We start from the raw sequence: 19,223 nt of genomic DNA, 5'->3' as shown, positions 1-19,223 counted from the left end.
ATAGATTAATAAAAGCTAGGTAAACTGGTAAGTGGTAATCTCACTGAAAACTCAATTTTATACACGTTTTAGAGCAGTGTTTTTTTTTTATTTTTAATTTTTAATTTTTAATTTATCTTTATTGATTTCAGAGAGAGGAAAGGAGAGAGACAGAAACATCAATGATGAGAGTCATTGATCAAGCCCTCAAGCCGGGCATGTGCCCTGACCAGGAATTGAACCCTGTTTGCCTGGATCCCAGGCTGACGCTCAACCGCTGAGCCACTCCCAGTCAGGCGAGAGCAGTGTTTTTGATTAACAGTATAATAAATGCTCATATACAGTTGGATATTGGTACTTCCTTTTAAAAGAATGCAGCAGTTTAAGCTTAGAAACATAAACAATTAATTAGGAAATACTTTGGTACTATAGAGATTTGTGATATTATTTATTTACTTTTAGGGAATAAAGATAACTCAGTGACAAAATAAAGTTCAGTGACAAATTAAAGTGCTCTTTAGCCTAAACTCTAGGATTGGGATGAGTTCTCTGTTTCTAGGCCTCTTGCTTTCAATTGAGTCAACTTTTCAGAATGTTGGTAGGAAGAAGAGTGGAAGTAGAAAGAGTTAGGGGATAGGAAAGGAGGGTAGGCCAGGGTCCTAATAGGTTTAGAGATTTTCATGATTGAATTCCCTAAGAGAGCATTGTTGAAATATCCAGAGTGAGGGAAATTGTACAGTGTAAATTGGAAGAAAGGAGAATTTTTGTTATTTTCAGAAACTGCATTGTTCTAGATGCCCAACAGCTTTAGATTTGGAGGTCAGTTTTCAGATCTCCATAAGGTTTTCTGTTTCTGGATCTGTTCACTCTATGTAGTATAATTGTTACCAAAGAACTCTTACGTATGTACACCAAGTACCTTACTGTTTCTTAAAGCCCCCTGGTTAAGAAGAGTGCCATGATCATTGCAGTTATTTCTCAAGTTTAGGGGGACTGGAGGGATAGAACAAGGGTAACTCATTTTTCAAGCAGTATCTGTTGAAGAGTATTTTTGAGTGCATATGTAAACACACTTTTCTCATAGCGCTGCGTGTGAATGATGAAACACAGGACATTTTTTTGTTAACGCACGAGCTCCTAAGTCTAAAAATTGCCTCTGTAAGATTTTCTGTTCACTTCTGTATCTGATTTTAAAAAATAGCTTAACAACACACCTTTAAAACAAGTTAGGAACTGAACCTATTATATAGTTTTTTTAAACAGTGCCAGTATGATATTATATTGAAATAAAAACGTTTGTGTAGGCTTACTTATGGTTATGAACTAGGGTTTTGTCCTGAAATTGTAAAATATTTTGAAAATTTGGGTACAGTAAATTTTGGAAACAATACATTTTGGAACAATAAAACATTTAGCTTCTATTAGCTTTGAAAATTTTGGGATTATGACATTAATCATTTTTCCTAGTTATGGCTCACTATTGTATTGCTGGAAGTGTAGCTCTAAGAATCTGTAAATAGTTTTGGATATGTGTTTATTTTCAGCAACCAAGGATAGCTTTTAAAAGTAAGAAAAATTGTGAGTGCTTAGCAGTTATTTCAGAGTGGCAGGTTTAAGTTATTTTACTTCCCATCATTCAAATTGCTCTTGAAGCTAGAATGCTGTATGAAAGAGCAGTGTATAGAAGAGGGTTCTTGTTCTCTTGGCCACTAACTAACTGTACATGCTTTGACAAGTATCTTAACTTCTAACTGTACATCTCTGGCAAATTTAACTCCTTTGTTCCTTTTCTCATATCAGTGGAGCAAGGAGACTGCCATCTGTTCTTCCTGCCTCACTGGGTGGTTGTGAGTTTTAGGGGTATCACATACGTGTGGACTTCCTTTGTAAAGTAGAAAGTGCTTTACAGACGTGAGGTGGCATATTTATGTTAGTATATCTTTTCCTATGTAGTTTGCTTTCAGGTTTGAGTGACTTCAGCCTATCTCCATGAAGTTAAGATTATAGGAAGTTCTTTGTTTATTTTTACCAATTTTGAAATTAACATCTTATTAAAGTTAAATTTATTTATTTATTTTTCAGGATTAACAATTGTGTTGGTGAAGATAATCATTGGCTCTTTCTGCAACTGTGTTTCTACACTGAACTTCTTACTTGCTACGCACTGATGTTTTCTTTCTGCCACTATTATTACTTTCTTCCACTAAAAAATCGTAACTTGGTAAGAAATGTTTCTACCTACTAATGTTAGAACAGCTGTACATACAGTTATCAGCATGGTTCCTTTAAGTGCAGAAGACTGAAAACAAAAGTAACAAAAATAAACCTAAATTAATGGATTTTAAAATATATTGGGGTTGAGAAAGTATACCTTAATCGGACATTCCCTTTTATAACTGAATCCATTTATGATTATTAGTGTTGAATGACTTTCTTTAAAAAACAACATAATAGATCTTTTGATATACAGGGTATCCCCAAAAAATGTATACACACCTTAATAACTGATAGCTCAGTTTTGAAAATGAAATATATTTTAATAAACACTGCCTTTATAATTACTCAAAGTGTGTGTATACATTCCTTTGGTACACACTGTATATGTTTTGATTTAAAATACAATAATGAGAAAGTGAAAAATGTTAACAACTTGTTTTCAGAAATAAAAGTAGACTTCAGTATTTTAAAATTTCTCAAAGAAACTTGAAATTATTGAGATAAAAGACTTCCCCCTAACTTTTAACAATATGTAATAGAAGAAGAAGAATTTGTAGGATGCTTCAGAAAGTTGTTATATATACTATTTGAGGCAGGGCAGTACTTTTCCTGCTTTGTAGAGGAAATACAACAAATGTTAATAGCATTTGCCCCAAATGGCGATGGTGGTGGTGGTGGTGGTATTGGTAATAGCAGCAACTCGGAGTTTTAAGTCTTTGACTGTATATCAACACTATGTTATGGGCTTGTCATTTTAATTCTCACTCTAATGCTCCTAACAACCACTTGAAGTGGGTACAGTTCTCCCCCATTTTTATAGATGAGGAAACAGACTAACAGACTTTATATTAGTAGTTATTGAAAGCACAAAGCTGATTTTAGTTGTAGAGCTGGGATTTGAACCTGATCTTGTGTTCTGAATCTTACCTTGTGTGTTTTGTGTGTAGAGCTGGTTTTTGAGTCTCATATTGTATGTTATTTGGACTTTGTGTTTTTAAAATACTGTGTGTGTGTGTGTATGAGAGAGAGAGAGAGAGAGAGAAAATGCACAGGTGTGCAAATGTGCATGTGAGGAAGCAAGGGGAGGAGAGGGAAGAAAGAAATCTTGATGGCAAAGGGGAATTTTTCTTATTTATATTATTTCAATCTTTTATATTAAAAATAAGTTCAGTGGTGGTACATATAATTAAATTTTAGAATAAAGGAGAGTGAGAGAAGGTCTTTAAGTTCTATATATTTATATTTTTTTACACCTGATTATTTTGTATAATTAAAAGAGGATATTTGCTATTGTTTCTGGACTGTGATTATGCTTATTAAATATAGGTTGAGCAATTAAAATTATATACTAGTAACTGAAAAGTTCAATATGGGAACTTTAACTTTGACATTTTCACAATGGGTATTTTGTGCATGCTAATACTATAGTTTTAGGAATGTTTCATCTTATTTATAGAGTAATTTCTAATATGATTGGTACTATATTTAGAATATGTAAAAGGTTGTACATAGTCCCTCAAGAGTAACCTGTTTCTAATAATTGAGCCTAATAAGAAAAGCATTAAAATAAAATTGCCCAGTAAGATTAAGGTCATAATTTTATAAACTTAGAGAGAGAAAAATTTACTGATGTTAATGAAAAGCTAATAGAAGTTCTCTAGGAGGGCATGCATTGTATTATCTTGGAGGAATTGGCAAACTATGAGCCTTGGGTTAAATTAGACCCTCCACTTACTTAAAAAAATTTTAAATTTATTTTATTGATTTGAGAGAGAGAGATATTGATTGATTGCCTCCCATGCTCCCTGATGGGCAGTGGAACCCAAAACTGGGTATGTGCCCTGATTGGGAGTTGAACCTGTGACCTTTTGGTATACTGGGCGACATTCCAACCAACTGAGCACACTGACCTGGGCAACTATCTGGATCTTTATATTGAGTTTGCCAACCCCTGGTAGTAGAATGATTTTTGGCTTTGTAAACAGATATACCTAAGCTCAATGCCTGGCTTTTCTTGTTATATGTATAAACTTTGACATATGGTTTAACCTTACTGAATCGCAATGTTGTCTTCTGCAAAATATGAATAAACATGAGGTTAAATAAGATAACACATGTAAAAGTACCTGGTATATAATAGTCATTCAATTTATGTTACTTTTGATTTTAGTGAAAGCTCTCAGAAGGAAAAAACAATTTATCTTTGGCCTATTTTTATGAAAATTTCACAGACTGTTTAAAAACATTACTGGGAAGTTTATCACAGATTAAAGAAATTCCAATACTCAAGAATAGAGTGGTAATACTCAGCTGAAGGATTAGACATTTGAAATTACAAAATGTAATTTTCTTTCCAAATGAAGGGTAGAAACTTTGGAAAAATTATTACTACCAGTTGACTTTTTTTTTATGGAAAAACTGATTTAGGTGATAATATTTAATTACTTAGATACATATATTTACATGCATTTTGGTTGTCAACAGAAGACTAGCAGCCTAGTAAAAGTTTATTAAGAGATAAAGAAAATCTAGAAGGAAAAGATAAAAAATGAGTATAAGATGGGTTTTGAAAATTCAGACTGGATTTTCCTTAGAGAAATCAATTGTAGAAGCATTACAGGTGATTTTTAAATTTAAAAAAATCAAAATAGTGTTATCCAATAGGTTTATCGAATAAAAATCAAATAACTAGCTAGCTCATGTTGGTTGTAAATAAGGGCCTTAAGTAATAAACAATAAGTTTTAAGTAGTTGTAGGGACCTGACAGAGTTATTCTAGTAGTGCTGAGCAGGAGTTGTTCTCTTAGCCCAAGTCTTATGGTATCCTTATTGTATTAAGTAGGATGCTTTCATAATTACCTTCATGTAAGAGATAGTGAAATTGAAACCCAAAGAGGTTTTGTTATGATATTTTCAATATTATGCTATTGAGGAATCTAGTGTGTTTTAATCTTGTTTATGATATATTCTCTGAATGAAGTGATCCATATATTATCAAGTTAGGTATATGGAGAACTTTACCATATATTGCCCAATATAAGAAAAGACAGTTTTGTTTGACTAATTTAAACTCATAAAAATAGAGTGTTTATTATTGGTGTTTCTAATCTACCTAAGTTTACCAGAGTAAAGCTAAATTTTAGGACCAGAATTATAACTAAGACTAGAGAAGATATTTTATAATTTATATATCCCCAAATATTCCAGGGATCTGAAGCAAACCAAATATTCAGTAGGCACTTAGTATTTGTTGAAATAAATTCTAGTCATTTCATTGATTTACATGTTGATAATTTGAAGCTACATTACTAGCTTCATACAATCTTAGAATTCTAATACCTTTCGGGGTTGGATGGATTGACTCTTGTATCATTATAAATTATACCTCTTTATCTGTAGCAAAGATTCTTTTTTTTTTTTAATTTTTAAATTTTATTTTTGTTTTGTAGTAAAGATTCTTAAAGTATTTTTTCCTGTTAAAAATTTGCTATATCAGCCTTCTTTTGGTTAGTATTTTTATGGTATATCTTTTTCTTTCTACTTTCAGTCTTTCTCAGTTGTTATGTCTTGTCTGTGTGTCTTGTAGACACCAACTATTTCATTTTTTAAAATCTAGTGTGATAATTTTTATCTTATAATTAGAAAACTTAATCCATTTTTATTTAGTGTAACTGTTACTCTATTATTTTATTTATTTTGTGTTTGACCCATGTGTTTTTTATTTCTCTCTTTTTGTGTGTGCCTGCTTTGGAATTTTCAATTTAAAAAAATCCAATTTAACCCTTCTGATGGCTTTTATTTATTTTTTGCTCTTCTTTTAATTGTTTCCCAGAGATTAAAGCATTCTACCTTGATTTTTTGAAGTTTAATACTTTGATCATTGCCCAGATAACAGATACAGTGGCTTTAGAACAACTCCTATCATCATCAATTTTTGGTATTATGGGGTATAAAATGTAGAACTAAAAGACATAAGACATTATTATTGTTGTTTATATATCATGTGTATAATGCATATGTTATATGAAGTCAGTTTTCATTTAGTGTTATCCAAATATGGAAGCTTTTCCTAGTTCTTCATGTCTTCATAAATATCTAAAGTTTTTTCTAGGAGTGTTTTTTTCTGCCCATTGGTATGAATCTGCTGGAATAAATTTTCCTAGCTTGGGTCTACCTGAAAATGTCTTTATTCTCTTTTATTTTTGAAGGATTTATTTGCTTAGAATAGAATTATAGCATGGAGTTACTTTCTGTTATTAAAGGTGTTATTGTATTGTTTCATGGTTTCCATCATTTCTGTTGTAAAGTCAGTTGTTAGTCTTACTGTTACTTCTTTGAAACAACGTATCTTTTCTTTGACTGATTTTTATGATTTAGTTAATTATTTATTTCAACTTTATTGAGGCATGATTGACATATAAAAATGTAAATATTTAAATTGTACATAATAGTGATTTGATACATACGCTGTGAAACGATTCCTCCATCCGGTTAATTAAAACATCCAAATTTATGTTTTAGTGTGTGTGTGTGAGAACGTTTAAGTTCTACTCTCTTAGCAAATTTCACTTATATGATACAGTGTTATGAACCGTAGTCGTCGTGTTTTACATTAGATTCTCAGACCTTATTCATCTTATAGCTAAAGTTTGTACTACCCTTTTAACAGCCTCTCCCTATTCCCCGCAACCCCAGCCCCTGGCAACCTCTTTACTTTCTGTTCCTATGAGTTTGAACTTAAAACAAAAAATTTTTTTAATTCCACATATAAGTGATGCCATGCAGTATTTGTCTTTGTCGGACAAATTTCACTTAGTATATATAATGTCATCAAGGTGCATTGATGTTGTTGCAAACATTCTTATGGCTGAATTATATTCCATTATGTACATATACCACATCTTCTGTATTAATCTGTTGCTGGATGCCTAGGTTGCGTCCATATTTTGGCAGTTTTGATTAATGCTGCAGTGATCATGGGAGTATAGCTATCTCTTTGATATCCTGTTTTCATTTTTTTGGTATATATACCCAGAAGTCCAGAAGTGGAATTGTTGGATTATGTGGTGGTTCTATGTGTAATTTTTTTTTTAAATCCTCGCCCAAGGATTTGTTTTCTATTACTGATTTTCAGAGAGAGTGGAAGGGGGAGAGAGAAAGATAGAGAGGAACATCAGTGTGAGAGAGACACATGGATTGGTTGCTTCCTGCACATGCCCTGACCAGGGCCAGGGAGCGAGCCTGCAATTGAGGTACGTGCCCTTGGCCGGAATCAAACCCTGGACCCTTAAGTTCCTTGGGCTGACGCTTTAACCACTGAGCCAAAACGGCTAGGGCTGTATATGTGGAGCCTCCATACTGTCTTCCATAGTGGCAGCACCAGTTTACTTTCCCACCACAGTGTACAAGGTTTCCTTTTCTTCACATCCTTGTTAACAGTTATCTCTTTTTTTGGTGGTGTTTTTTGGTGTTTTTTTGTTTTTTTTTATGATAGCCATTTTAACAGGTGTGAGGTGGTATCTCATGACTTTGACTTTCATTTTCCTGATGAGTAATGACATTGAGCACCTTTTCATGTAACCATTGGCCATCCATATGACTTTGGAACAATAACTAGTTCCTTTGCCCATTTTTTAAACATTTTTTTTTTGCTGTTGAGTTGTAGTTCTTTGTATATTTTAGATATTAACCCATTATCAGACAACTGATTTGCAAATATTTTCCCCCCCATTCTGTAGATCACTATGGCAGTATGAAAATTTTAAGAATATTTCATCTGATCCATGGAATAGCTTTTTATTTATTGGTGTCTTCAGTTTTTTTCATCAGTGTCCTACAGGTTTCACTCTACAGATACTTCACCTTCTTGGTAAATTTATTCCTAGCTATTTTATTCCTTTTGATTGACTTGAAAACACAATTGCTTTCCTAATATTTCTTTGTAATAGTTGTTATTAGGTGTATAGAAATGCAACTGATATTTGTGTATTTATTCTGTCTTCTGTAACTACTGAATTTGTTTACTAGTTTTAACACAGTTTTTTGGTGGAATCTTTAGGTTTCCTCTGTGCAATATGTCATCTACAAATAGACAGTTTTAGTTTTTCCTTTCTAATCTGGAGGCCTTTTATTTCTTTTTCTTGCCTAATTGCTCTTACTTCCAGGAGACTGTGTTGAAAAAAAGTGGTGAAAGTGCGTATCCTTGTCTTTTCCTGATTTTAAAGAAAAAGTCTTTAGCTTTTCACCATTAAGTATGAGGTTTCTGTGAGCTTGTCACATATACTCTTTATTATATTGAAGTGTATTCCCTATATATCCAGTTTGTTTAGAGTTTTTAGCATAAATGCATGTTGAATTTCGTCAAGTGCTATTTTTGCATCTATTGAGATGATTATGTGATTTTTGTTTTCCATTTTGTTAATGTAATGTATCACATTGATTGATTTGTAGATACTGAAGCATCTTTGGATCCTTGGAATTAAATCCCACTTGATCAAGTTGTATGATTATTTTAATGTGTTGTTTAATTTGATTTGTTGATATTTCGTAGAAGAGTTTTGCATTTCTGTTCACCAGGGATATTGGCTGTAATTTTTTTTAATGTTATCTAGGTTTGATATTAGGTTGATTTTGGCCTTATAATATGATTATGATTTTAATTTTTTGAAAAGTTTGATAAAGATTGGTGTTAATTCTTTGTTTTTTAAAATTTATCTTTATTGTTGAAAGTGTCACAGATGCCCACCTTTTTCCCCCATTGATCCCCTTCACCCCACATCCACCCCATTCCCCAGGCCTTCCCCATACCAATGTCCATGTCCATAGGTTATGCATATAAGCGTGTAAGTTTTTTGATTAATCTCTCCCCACCAACTTCCCCACCCCTGCCTTCCCTCTGAGATCCCTCAGTCTGTTCCATGCTTCTATGGCTCTGGATCTATTTTGTTTATCAGTTTATTTTGCTCATTATATTCCACATATGAGTGAGATTATATAATACTTGTCTTTGACTGGCTTATTTCGCTTAGCATAATATTCTCCTTTTCCACCCATGCTGTCCCAAAGGGTAAGAGATCCTTCTTTTTTACAACTGCATAGTATTCCATGGTGTAAATGTCCCACAGCTTTTTTATCCACTCATCTCCTGATGTACTCTTGGGCTATTTCCAGAGCTTAGCTATCGTAAATTGTGCTGCTATGAACATAGGGGTGCATAAGTTCTTTGTGATTAGTGTTTTGGGTTTCTTAGGATATATTCCTAGAAGTGGGATCACTGAGTCAAATGGCAGGTGAGTTTTTAATTTTTTGAGGAAACTCCATACTGTTTTCCATAGTCATTGCACCAGTCTGCATTTCCACCAGCAGTGTGCCAGGGTTCCCTTTTCTCCACATCCTCGCCAGCACTTGTCGTTAGTTGATTTGTTGATGGAGCCATTCTGACAGGTGTGAAGTAATACTTCATTGTGGTTTTAATTTGCATCTTTCTGATGATTAGTGACTTTGAGCATTTTCTTGTATGTCTCTTGGCCATCTGTATGTTCTCTTTGGAGAAATGTCTGTTCAGTCCTTTGTCCATTTTTTAATTGGATTATTTGTCTTCCTTTTGTTAAGTTGTATGAGTTCCATGCATATTTTGGATATTAACCCCTTATCAGATGTGTCATTGGCAAATATGTTCTCCCATACAGTGGGCTCCCTTTTCGTATTGTTGATGGTTTCTTTTGCTGTGCAGAAGCCTTTTATTTTTGATGCAGTCCCATTTGTTTATTTTCTCCTTTGTTTCTCTTTCCCTAGGAGACGTATTGGCAAACATATTGCTATGAGAGATGTCTGAGATTTTGCTGCCTACGTTTTCTTCTAGGATTTTTATTGTTTCATGTCTTACATTTAAGTCTTTTATTCATTTTGAATTTATTCTTGTGTATGGTACAAGTTTTTGTGGTCTAGTTTAATTTTTTTGTGTGTACCTGTTCAATTTCCCCAAGGTGTTAATTCTTTAAATGTTTGGTAGGATTTACCCATGAAGCCAATCCGTACTTTTCTTTGTTGGGAGGTTTTTGATAATTGATTCAGTCTCCTTACATAGTAATTGGTCTGTATAAATTTGCTGTTTCTTCATGATTTGGTCTTGATAGCTTGTATGTTAATAGGAATTTAGTGAGTTCTTCTGTCCAGTTTGTTGGTATGTAATTTTTCACAGCAGTCTTTTATGATCCTTTGTGTTTCTGTGGTATCAGTTGTAGTGTCTCCTCATTTTTTATTTTATTTATTTGAGTTCTCTTTTTTCTTAGTGAGTGTAGCTAAATGTTTGTCTATTTTATCTTTTTAAAAAGCCAGCTTTTAGTTTCCCTGATTTTTTGCCCCCCTCTTTTCAGTCTCTATTTTATTTATTTCCTCTTTTGTCATTTCCTTGCTTCTAACTTTTGGCTTGGTTCTTTTTCTAGTTTACTTGTTTTACTCTTTACCCACTAAGAACAGTAAGTAGGGGGATAGACAATAGGAGAAAGGTCATCTTGATTCAGCCAACAGTATATATATATAACATATTTCTAAGGCTAAATAGCAGAACATTGGCCTTAATACAGTAGTTCTTCTGATAATCACATGTATTGCATTTATTGAGATTTTGTAAGGATTTATGATTATTGGGTTTTGTCTTTGTGAAAGACTAGTTTCAGTTTGCCTTTTATCTTATGATGTAGTCCTTCAGGATTCTCAGCTGAAAAACTTAGGTGTTTACTGTAGGTTGTGCCTTCTTGTCGTTTTCCCAGCTCTGTGATAGTGCAGAAGGCATTGAGCCTGTGCTTTTACTCAGTCTTTCACATGTACTGCTTATGAATTGCTAAGTACCTTAAGGTAAAAAAACAGTGCAGAATGTATGAATCACCTTAATGCCTTTCTACTCTCAGGAATCTTGGCCCTTTAAATATAGTTAGTTTGGCTACTTTCCAGTGTCTTGATTCAAGCAGTTTATCAATTAATTAGATTTTATCTCACTTTTAGTACTGTCCTTATTGGGATGGTTAGTCTCATACAATCTCTTCCCTCATAGGTTTCATTGGCATTAGCGTTTTGTTTAAACATTTCTTCCCAAGTGATTCTAATCAGTGCTGCCTAACTTCACAACTCCAGGAGGCAACACTCAGTCAAAGTCTGTGTAAACAGTATCCTGGAGAGTGTTGCGGAGCAGTAATTCTGTAATCGTAAGGTTTGGGAACTGTTGTGCTGAAGTGGATGAGACTTGTGATGGACTTTATAGTATAAGTAGAAATTAACCAGATGGAGAGATGAAGGAAGTTGTTGCTGGACAAGAGAACAATAAAAGGCTTTAGACATTAGTTGGAATAACTGGTTTTAAGGTCAGATCTGTTCAGTAATACTGTATAGCAAATATTTCTAAGGCTAAATAATAGAACATTGTGCTTACTATAGCAGTTCTTTTGATGATGACATTTATTGTATTTTTTGTAAAGGTAGAAAAAAATTATCAGTAATTTCAGTACAAAAGTCATCATTAACATTTTAAAAAAGAAATTTTTGTACTGGAATATTCTTCACACAGTTGTGCCCTATAATTTTTTTTTCTGAGTACTTGCCTGTTATTGTCTATAAAATAACCAAAATACTCTCTCCAGCTCTTTGTTTTGTTTGTAAAGCTGGCATAGTATTAGAAATCCCATTCATTCTCCTTGTTGATGCTTTCCTTTATCTGGGACATGCATAAAGCTACCCAATGTCCCTGTCTATCTTTGGAGATCATATTAATGCTACTGTGCATCTTTCTTTGGCAATAATAATACAGTTAAAGTATGCCATAGACTTTGACCCTGTATTTTTCTGTCGGACAGGGTAAGTGAAAGCTTTAGTTTGCATTTTTCTTTATACTCTTTCAGGTAGATAGATGGCAGCATAGTATCTTTTCTAGCCCATCTTTAAAATCTAAGAGTGCTTATTCTCTAGGTGGGGAAAGAAAGTGTTAACTCAAGTTTTAGTTTAGTTTTGTTTTAAAGTGAAAGTGTTTATTCATTAAACAAAAGAAAAAAAATGAATTGCCCTTTAAACTTTGTTGTAATGGCACTTAACCTGTATTCAGTAGAAAACTGGTACATTCTGGTTAGGCTCATGGGAAAGAGAAAGCTGAAAGAAAGCAGGCTGTTCAGACTCTGGGAAATGAAGGGTTTGGGACCCTTGATTTTCTTCCAGGACTCTCTCCTCTTGCTTTTTCTTTCAGGGGAGTTCTTTCTGTGCTGAATTGTTTTGGTGTGTGTGTTTTTTTTTTTAATTTGCAATTGCTCCACTGTTTTTTAGAGTAACTTAATGCTTTTTCAGATTTCTTAACATTTACAATATCTACTGATATAAGACAAAAATTCATATCTCAAAAATTTCAGAAGCTTAAGGAATTGGTGTCTTTCTAAATGGATAATTTAAATATTTTTAGTTAGAATCACAGAATCCAAAATCAGCTTTGAGATAATTGGAAAAGTTTTTAGAATGATAGATGTCAAATTAGTTTGACCATCATTTGCATGTGTGATGCCAACATAATGTTCAATTTTACTTACAACCCCTCTTGAAACTAATGTCTTGCTTTAGTTATTGGGATGAAAATCACTTTAAAGATTATTTAAAAATGTCATTTGGAGGGTGATTTGGCATTTCCAATGAATAAAAGAGATTTTCTTTGATCAAGGTCCATATGTGATTATTTTTCACAGTTATTTTAAGTGTTTATAAACAAGTGCCTGGCCTTTTGGCTTATTTTTAAATTATAATATTGTATTTCATTTTATTTTATGCTAGTTGTTTACCAAAACCAATATTAGAAGTTTATAGCTTTTTAATTAAATGTGAAGGAAGGTATCACTGTACTTAAAGAGTATACTTTCTAAAATTCATTAATGTGTTGTGCTGTGAATATTTCATCAGTCATGTATTTCATAACTTTTCCGTGATGTTATTCTGAATTTGTAAGCCTTTGATGAGTGAAAAATGTCTACTTATTTAACATCTTCCTGAGAGGTAAGTGGTAGGTTCCCATCGTACAGATAAGTGACAGATTCAGAGAGGCCCAATAGTTTGTTTTAATCAGAGAATTTCCATTAGAGGTGTGATGTGGGCCCATTTCTGTTATTCTCTAAGTCAGAGTTTTTTCAGTGGCATCAAGCTGCTATTCCACTTTTTCATTTTTCCCTGGGGAAATTTTTTTTAGCAATATTATTGTAACAATGTTCATTAAAAAAAATTTTTTTTAAATGCTCAAGCATCACAAAGTCTGCTTTTCAGAGAAAGCTCCTTGAAGCTCCTGATTGCCAGATTCATACTTTACTACTTTCATTTTTTATCGAAGCAACCCATTTTAGTAGTTTAATATAAAGATTGTCAAAATACATCTTATAAAGGCATTTTAGTAGGTTTAAAATATTTTTAAAAATATGTATCTGCTGGCAATCACATATTGTAGGTAATACTGTCTCTCTACATTAGAGAATAAGAGGTTTTTTTTTTTACAAAAACAATTTTTGGCTATTAGTGTAGGGATTTTGCAAGTAATCCTTTACGACATACTACTTTAGTTCTAAAGTTACATCTTTTTCAGTTGTTTTTAGATGAAATAGATTCAGATACTTTCTAATTGATTCTTTTATACCTACTTTTATGTGAGGGTCAAAAACCAATACACTAGCTGCATTTAATGCTATGGGAGAGGGACAGAAGGAGGGAAGGAAGGGAGAGAATGTCAATAAAGGATATGCTGCTGATATTCAGAAGAGGAAGATAAATAATGTTCAGCAGTCCAGCCAGTGTTTCAGCTGTGAAGGTACATTACTGTTATTCTGATTAGCTCCTGTCTAGTAGTGTTGCTTGGGATTTGATGTCAGATATAACCATGGCACAGAAGTATTTGCCTAATGTTTTTGACTAACAACAAATAGAAGTAGCTGGGAGACCTGGTTGCAGATAGCTTGCATAGTGGTCAATCTCTTATAATTTATTTAGTATTTTATACAGTGTACCTTGAATACTTCTGTTATTTATTGCTGTTTATAAGAATATATTAGGCTTTACGCAACCTTACTCTTGTGTTTTGATATCTACATAAGGTCACTTATTCATCGCGGTCACTTGAGAATGACTGTGATTGCTGAAATATTTATTTAACATTTTGGATTTTTGGCAAGAGTAATAAAAAAATAGCCAAGAATAGTGTGGATTTAAGATAAGTATGAAGTGAAAATTATTTTTAATGCTAGTATGAAGTTAATTTGGTGTTTTTGTTCATGGATCCTGAAATACTAGTGGAGATCGTCCCTTGGTAATTTTTTTTTTTTTTTGACTTGGACACGGTAGTGTCAGATATACAATTAGTTTATATTTGTAGAGGAAAAAAGCAGTTTAAGAATACCTTATCATTCAGACAGTTGTCAGTTCTGTGTTTCAATATATGTCTGCGCTTTTAGTGAAAGATGGGACACAGAAACCTTATAATAAATGTTGGCCTTGCCCTGCAATACCAGGTCTACTGAATATATGTCCTCATTACATTTATTTATATAGTTAATTATTTACAAATATTATAGCATTTAGCATAAAAGATTTAGCAGTTTTTCTCTATAAGAATGTCTCAGTCACTTTGAGTTTAAATTGTGTAACCCTGGTAGCAAGTGTTTCATTCATCTTTTACCAAACACTGTAGCACTGTATTAATGATAAATGTAGCAAGGAAATATGTTATCTTGCTTTCTTAATGAATTATTCTAACTTTTCTAGAGTGTCTACTGCTAAAATATGGGAAGGAAGACAAAATTTTTCTTTTTTTTAAATATCTTACCCTCACACGTGAACCCATGAAGGTGCCAGTGAAATTTGCTCCCTTAGGAAGCTGCATTTATATCAGTATAAAAATTTAGTCTGTAATTCTAAACACTTAATGATAGCCATTAGTTAGGTATAAATAGTGATTTTAAAATTTAAATTCATTTCATTCAATATCTATTAGGATTTAAGAAGAATGAAAAAGCGCAATTTACCTGTAGGATGTTTTTCATTTGTATTCTTTTTGATTATGTGTGTTGTAAATATCTTTCACTCTGTGACTTACCATTTTACTTTCTTAATGATATTTTTTGATGAAAAGAAGTATTTAATTTTTAATATACTCCAACTTATCATTCTTTTCATTTTTGCTTAGCGCTTTTGGGTTCAGTTTAAGAAGTTCTTTTCTATCCCCATGTTACCAGTATAATTCTCCTATATTGTCTTCCAAGTGGTACAGTTTTTATATTTCCTTCCGGAGTTGGTTTTTGTGATTCTTATGAGGTAAGAGTCAGGGTTTAATTTTTTCACAGATGAATATACAATTGATTTAGCACCATTTATTGTGAAGGTAATTCTTTCCACTCTGCAGTGCCATCTTTTCCATAAACCAAGAGCCATTTATATGTGTATCTGTTTCTGGTTCTTTTCTAGTCCATTGTGTATTTGTTTGTCCTTGAGGTTATACCACACCGTCATAATTTTAGTTCTATGAATATCTTGTTACTCAGTAGAATAACTTTGTTTTTTATTATCATTGCTCCACTAAGGAGCCTTTTTAAACATTTTCTCCCCTCTCCTCTCTGAAGTTAAATACAAAGAAATAAGATTTTGTCAGGTAGGATTGATTTGTGTATGGCCACAGACCATTGTAATAACTAAGATTTTGTTTTTTCTCTTAAAGCACCAATCTTCTCCCTCCTGGGAGCGATACTACCCATTGAGAATGCATGCAGTAGAGCAGACCCTCTGACCTTGTTCTTTGTATGTAGGAGCAGTATGCTATTCTGTGTGTGTGTGTGTTCCTGTGAAATTTAGAAACAGTTTACTTAGCAATTTCTACAAATCAAAACAAAGTAAAAAAAAAAAAAAGCAATAGAACTTCCACTAGTAGAGTATATACGCCACTAGTGGGGGATTTTTATTGCAGTTGTATTCTATACATCAGTTTGGATAGTGGACATCTTTACATTGCTGACTTTCCTGATCATAAGCATAGTATAGCTTTATGAAGAAAACTGCTTCAAGAAGAAATTGGAAACATGGCTAGTCCTATAATAATGGGTGAGTTATTAAAACATTTCATGCAAAAAATATTAATATTTATAGATTTACCAGTGAGTTCTAGCTCTATCAAATGTGATAGCAAACAGTAATTCCAGTCTTACAGAAACTCTTTAAAAGAATAAAAAGAGGGAATTGCCTCAAACTCATTTTATGTGTGTAGCATATTTTGATGCATAGCCTATCAAGGATAGTAAGAGAAAGAAAATTATAGACTAGTCTGATTATGAACATAGATAAACAACTCATAAATGAAATGTTAGCAAACTGAACCTGGTTATATATAACCAGCCTGATGAAGTTGGAATTTATGTTAGGAATGAAAGGTTCTTTTTACATTGGAAAATCAGTCAGTGTATTTTATCACCTTAACAGATTAGGAAAACAAATCATATGTATGAAGACTATGTATCAATGTATGAAGACAAAGATAAAATTCATCATCCATTCATGTTGTTTAACTCTTAGCAAACTAGACCTAGAAAACTGCTTTGATGGGATAAAGGTTTAAAACAAAACAAAACAAAACAAAACAAAACAAAAAAACACAACACAGCAGCTATAGCGTGCTTAATGATGAAATGTTGACCTCTTTAGATGTTCTTGGATTTTTAAGAAAGCTTAAGAAGTATGACTATAAAACAGTATTTAAAAAATTCTATTTCTGTATGCTAATAAGCAATCCTTTAGACAATGAAATTAATAGCAAAATCATTTATAATAGAATCAAGAAACAGGAAGCTCCTGAAATAATTCTGACAGAAAAAGTATAAGACCTCTAGGGGGAAATTGTGAACCTTAATGGAGATATTGTTATTTCCATGTGCGTGTCTGAGTGTGTGTTTTAACTTGAAAATATAATTTAAAAAATTTTATGGAAATACAAATTATTTGGAATAACCAAGTCATTTTTGAAAAAGAACAAGATGGGACTACTTTGCCTGTGAGGTATGGAGAGTTATTACAAAACCGTAGTAACTAAGATGTGTGTCATTGGTACAGGGATATGCAAATACACCAAGAGAACAGAGGAAAGAGCCCACATCAGACTCATGCATGTGTGGATACTTGACCTCTGATCACTGAGGAAAGGGCAGCTTTTTCAATAATCCATCCTGGAACAACTGGGTATCCATAGAATAAAGATAAATTCAGACCCTGTATTTCACTTCTGAAAACTATAAACATCAGCTTCAGGTGGAATAATGACCTGAATGTGAAAGGCCAACCTATAGAGTTTATAAAAGCTTAGAAGATAATATAGGAGAATGTCATTATTACCTCAGGGTTGGGAAAGATTTCTTGAACAGGAAATAAAAGCACTAAAGGAAAAGACTGATAAATTGGACTGCATTAAAATTAGAAACTTAATGTTACTAAAAGATGCCCTAAAGACAGTGAAAAGGTAGACTCAGTGGGAGAATATGTTTGCAGTATACAACTGAAACGTAGTAGTATCCAAAAGGTATGAAGAATGAATGAGTACCTTCCCCTTTAGGGTAGGGATGAGCGAGAGAAGGATGGGAAAGGTGTGCTCAGAGGGAGGCTCTGTGGCTTCAGGGGTTCTCCTTCAAAGGGCAGGGCCACTTTGCTTTACCCTGAACTCACGTTTTATGCATTTATCTGAATGTAAGCACATTGCTTAACAGAGTGAGAAGACATGAAAACATACAGTTATTATGTTAGTTTGCTAGGGCTGTCATAACAAAATACCAGAGACTGGGAGACTTAAACAACAGAAATTCATTTTCTCACAGTGCTGGAGGCTGGAAGTTCAAGTTCAAGATACAGCAGGTTTGGTTTCTCTGGAGGCCTCTGTCGGCTTGCAGATGGCTACCTCATCGCTGTGTCCTCACATAGTCTTTCCTCTGTGCTTGAGCATTCCTGGGGTCTCTTTCTATTTCTAAATTTCATCATCTTGTAAGGATACCAATCAGATTGGATCAGTGCTCCCCTTAAATGCCTCATTTTGACTTAGTCACCACTTTAAAGGCCCTATCTCCAAATATAGTGACATTCTGAGGGGCTACAACACATTATGTAGTAAAGATTTGAATAGTAAGTGGGTTTTTGTGATTTGGAAAGAAGTTCTTAAGCCAATTTTTGATTTAAAAAATCCTGTATCTGACAAACTCTAAGATAGAAGTAAAGATGTTGTGCTCTGGAGAACTGTGTTAACTGACTCAAACTACAGTTATGTATGCGTCAACCTGGAGTACAACTGTTTTTGAAAATGTGAGAGTGATTAAAAAAACTTCAAATTCAAGTATCTTTTACAAATACTCTTAAATATAAATGTATAACCAAGTGAATAAATGTAATATAAGTAGATATTTTAGTCTCATCTTTAAAAACACACACAACTTTATTGATTTCAGAGAGAGGAAAGGAGAGGGAGAGAGAGAGAGAAACATCAATGATGAGAGAGTCATTCATCGGCCGCCTCCTACAAGCCCCTGACTGGGGATCAAGCCCGAAACCCAGGCATGTGCCCTGACCAGGAATCAAACCCTGACCTCCTGGATCCTAGGCCGATGCTCAACCGCTGAGCCACGCCCGGCCGGGCTACTCTCACCTTTATCCCTACCATTTATCAATTCTATTTGGCAAAAAAAAAAAAAAATTAAGTCTTTTCACTGGGAGGAGAGACAGGATGCATTTTATTTGGCCATATGTTGTATTTTTATTACAGTAAGCTCTATTGTAACACAAGTTGTGTATTCCTATAATTTACCCCACTGTGCATAATCATGCGGTGAAAACCACAGGGCTGATGGGAAAATAGAGGCACAACACTCAAAAACGTTGTCAGTTACACCTAATTGGATAGGAACCTAATAAAAACAGCAGCACAGTTTTATACACGTTAAATAGTTAAGAAATATGTAAATAATGAGCGTGGCACTTTACCTTAAAAGGTAGCTGAAG

The 19,223-nt window shown here is 33.4% G+C and overlaps 1 protein-coding gene across 4 annotated transcripts in view; it reads left to right on the top strand.

Annotated features, from left to right (window-relative positions):
• ZDHHC21 (zDHHC palmitoyltransferase 21) overlaps nucleotides 1-19,223 on the top strand; it is a 66,134-nt gene that overhangs the window by 22,581 nt on the left and 24,330 nt on the right. For all 4 annotated transcript variants that reach the window (XM_081150711.1, XM_081150710.1, XM_081150709.1 and 1 more), the window contains exon 6: nucleotides 2,062-2,200. In XM_081150711.1, the coding sequence (XP_081006837.1) occupies nucleotides 2,062-2,200 (139 nt within the window). The remainder of the gene's footprint in view (nucleotides 1-2,061; nucleotides 2,201-19,223) is intronic.

This window comes from Miniopterus schreibersii (assembly GCF_964146895.1).
Source record: "Miniopterus schreibersii genome assembly, chromosome: 11".
Taxonomy (NCBI): domain Eukaryota; kingdom Metazoa; phylum Chordata; class Mammalia; order Chiroptera; family Miniopteridae; genus Miniopterus; species Miniopterus schreibersii.
Note: the sequence above shows the minus strand (reverse complement) of the source record. Positions and strands in the feature narration are given on the sequence as shown.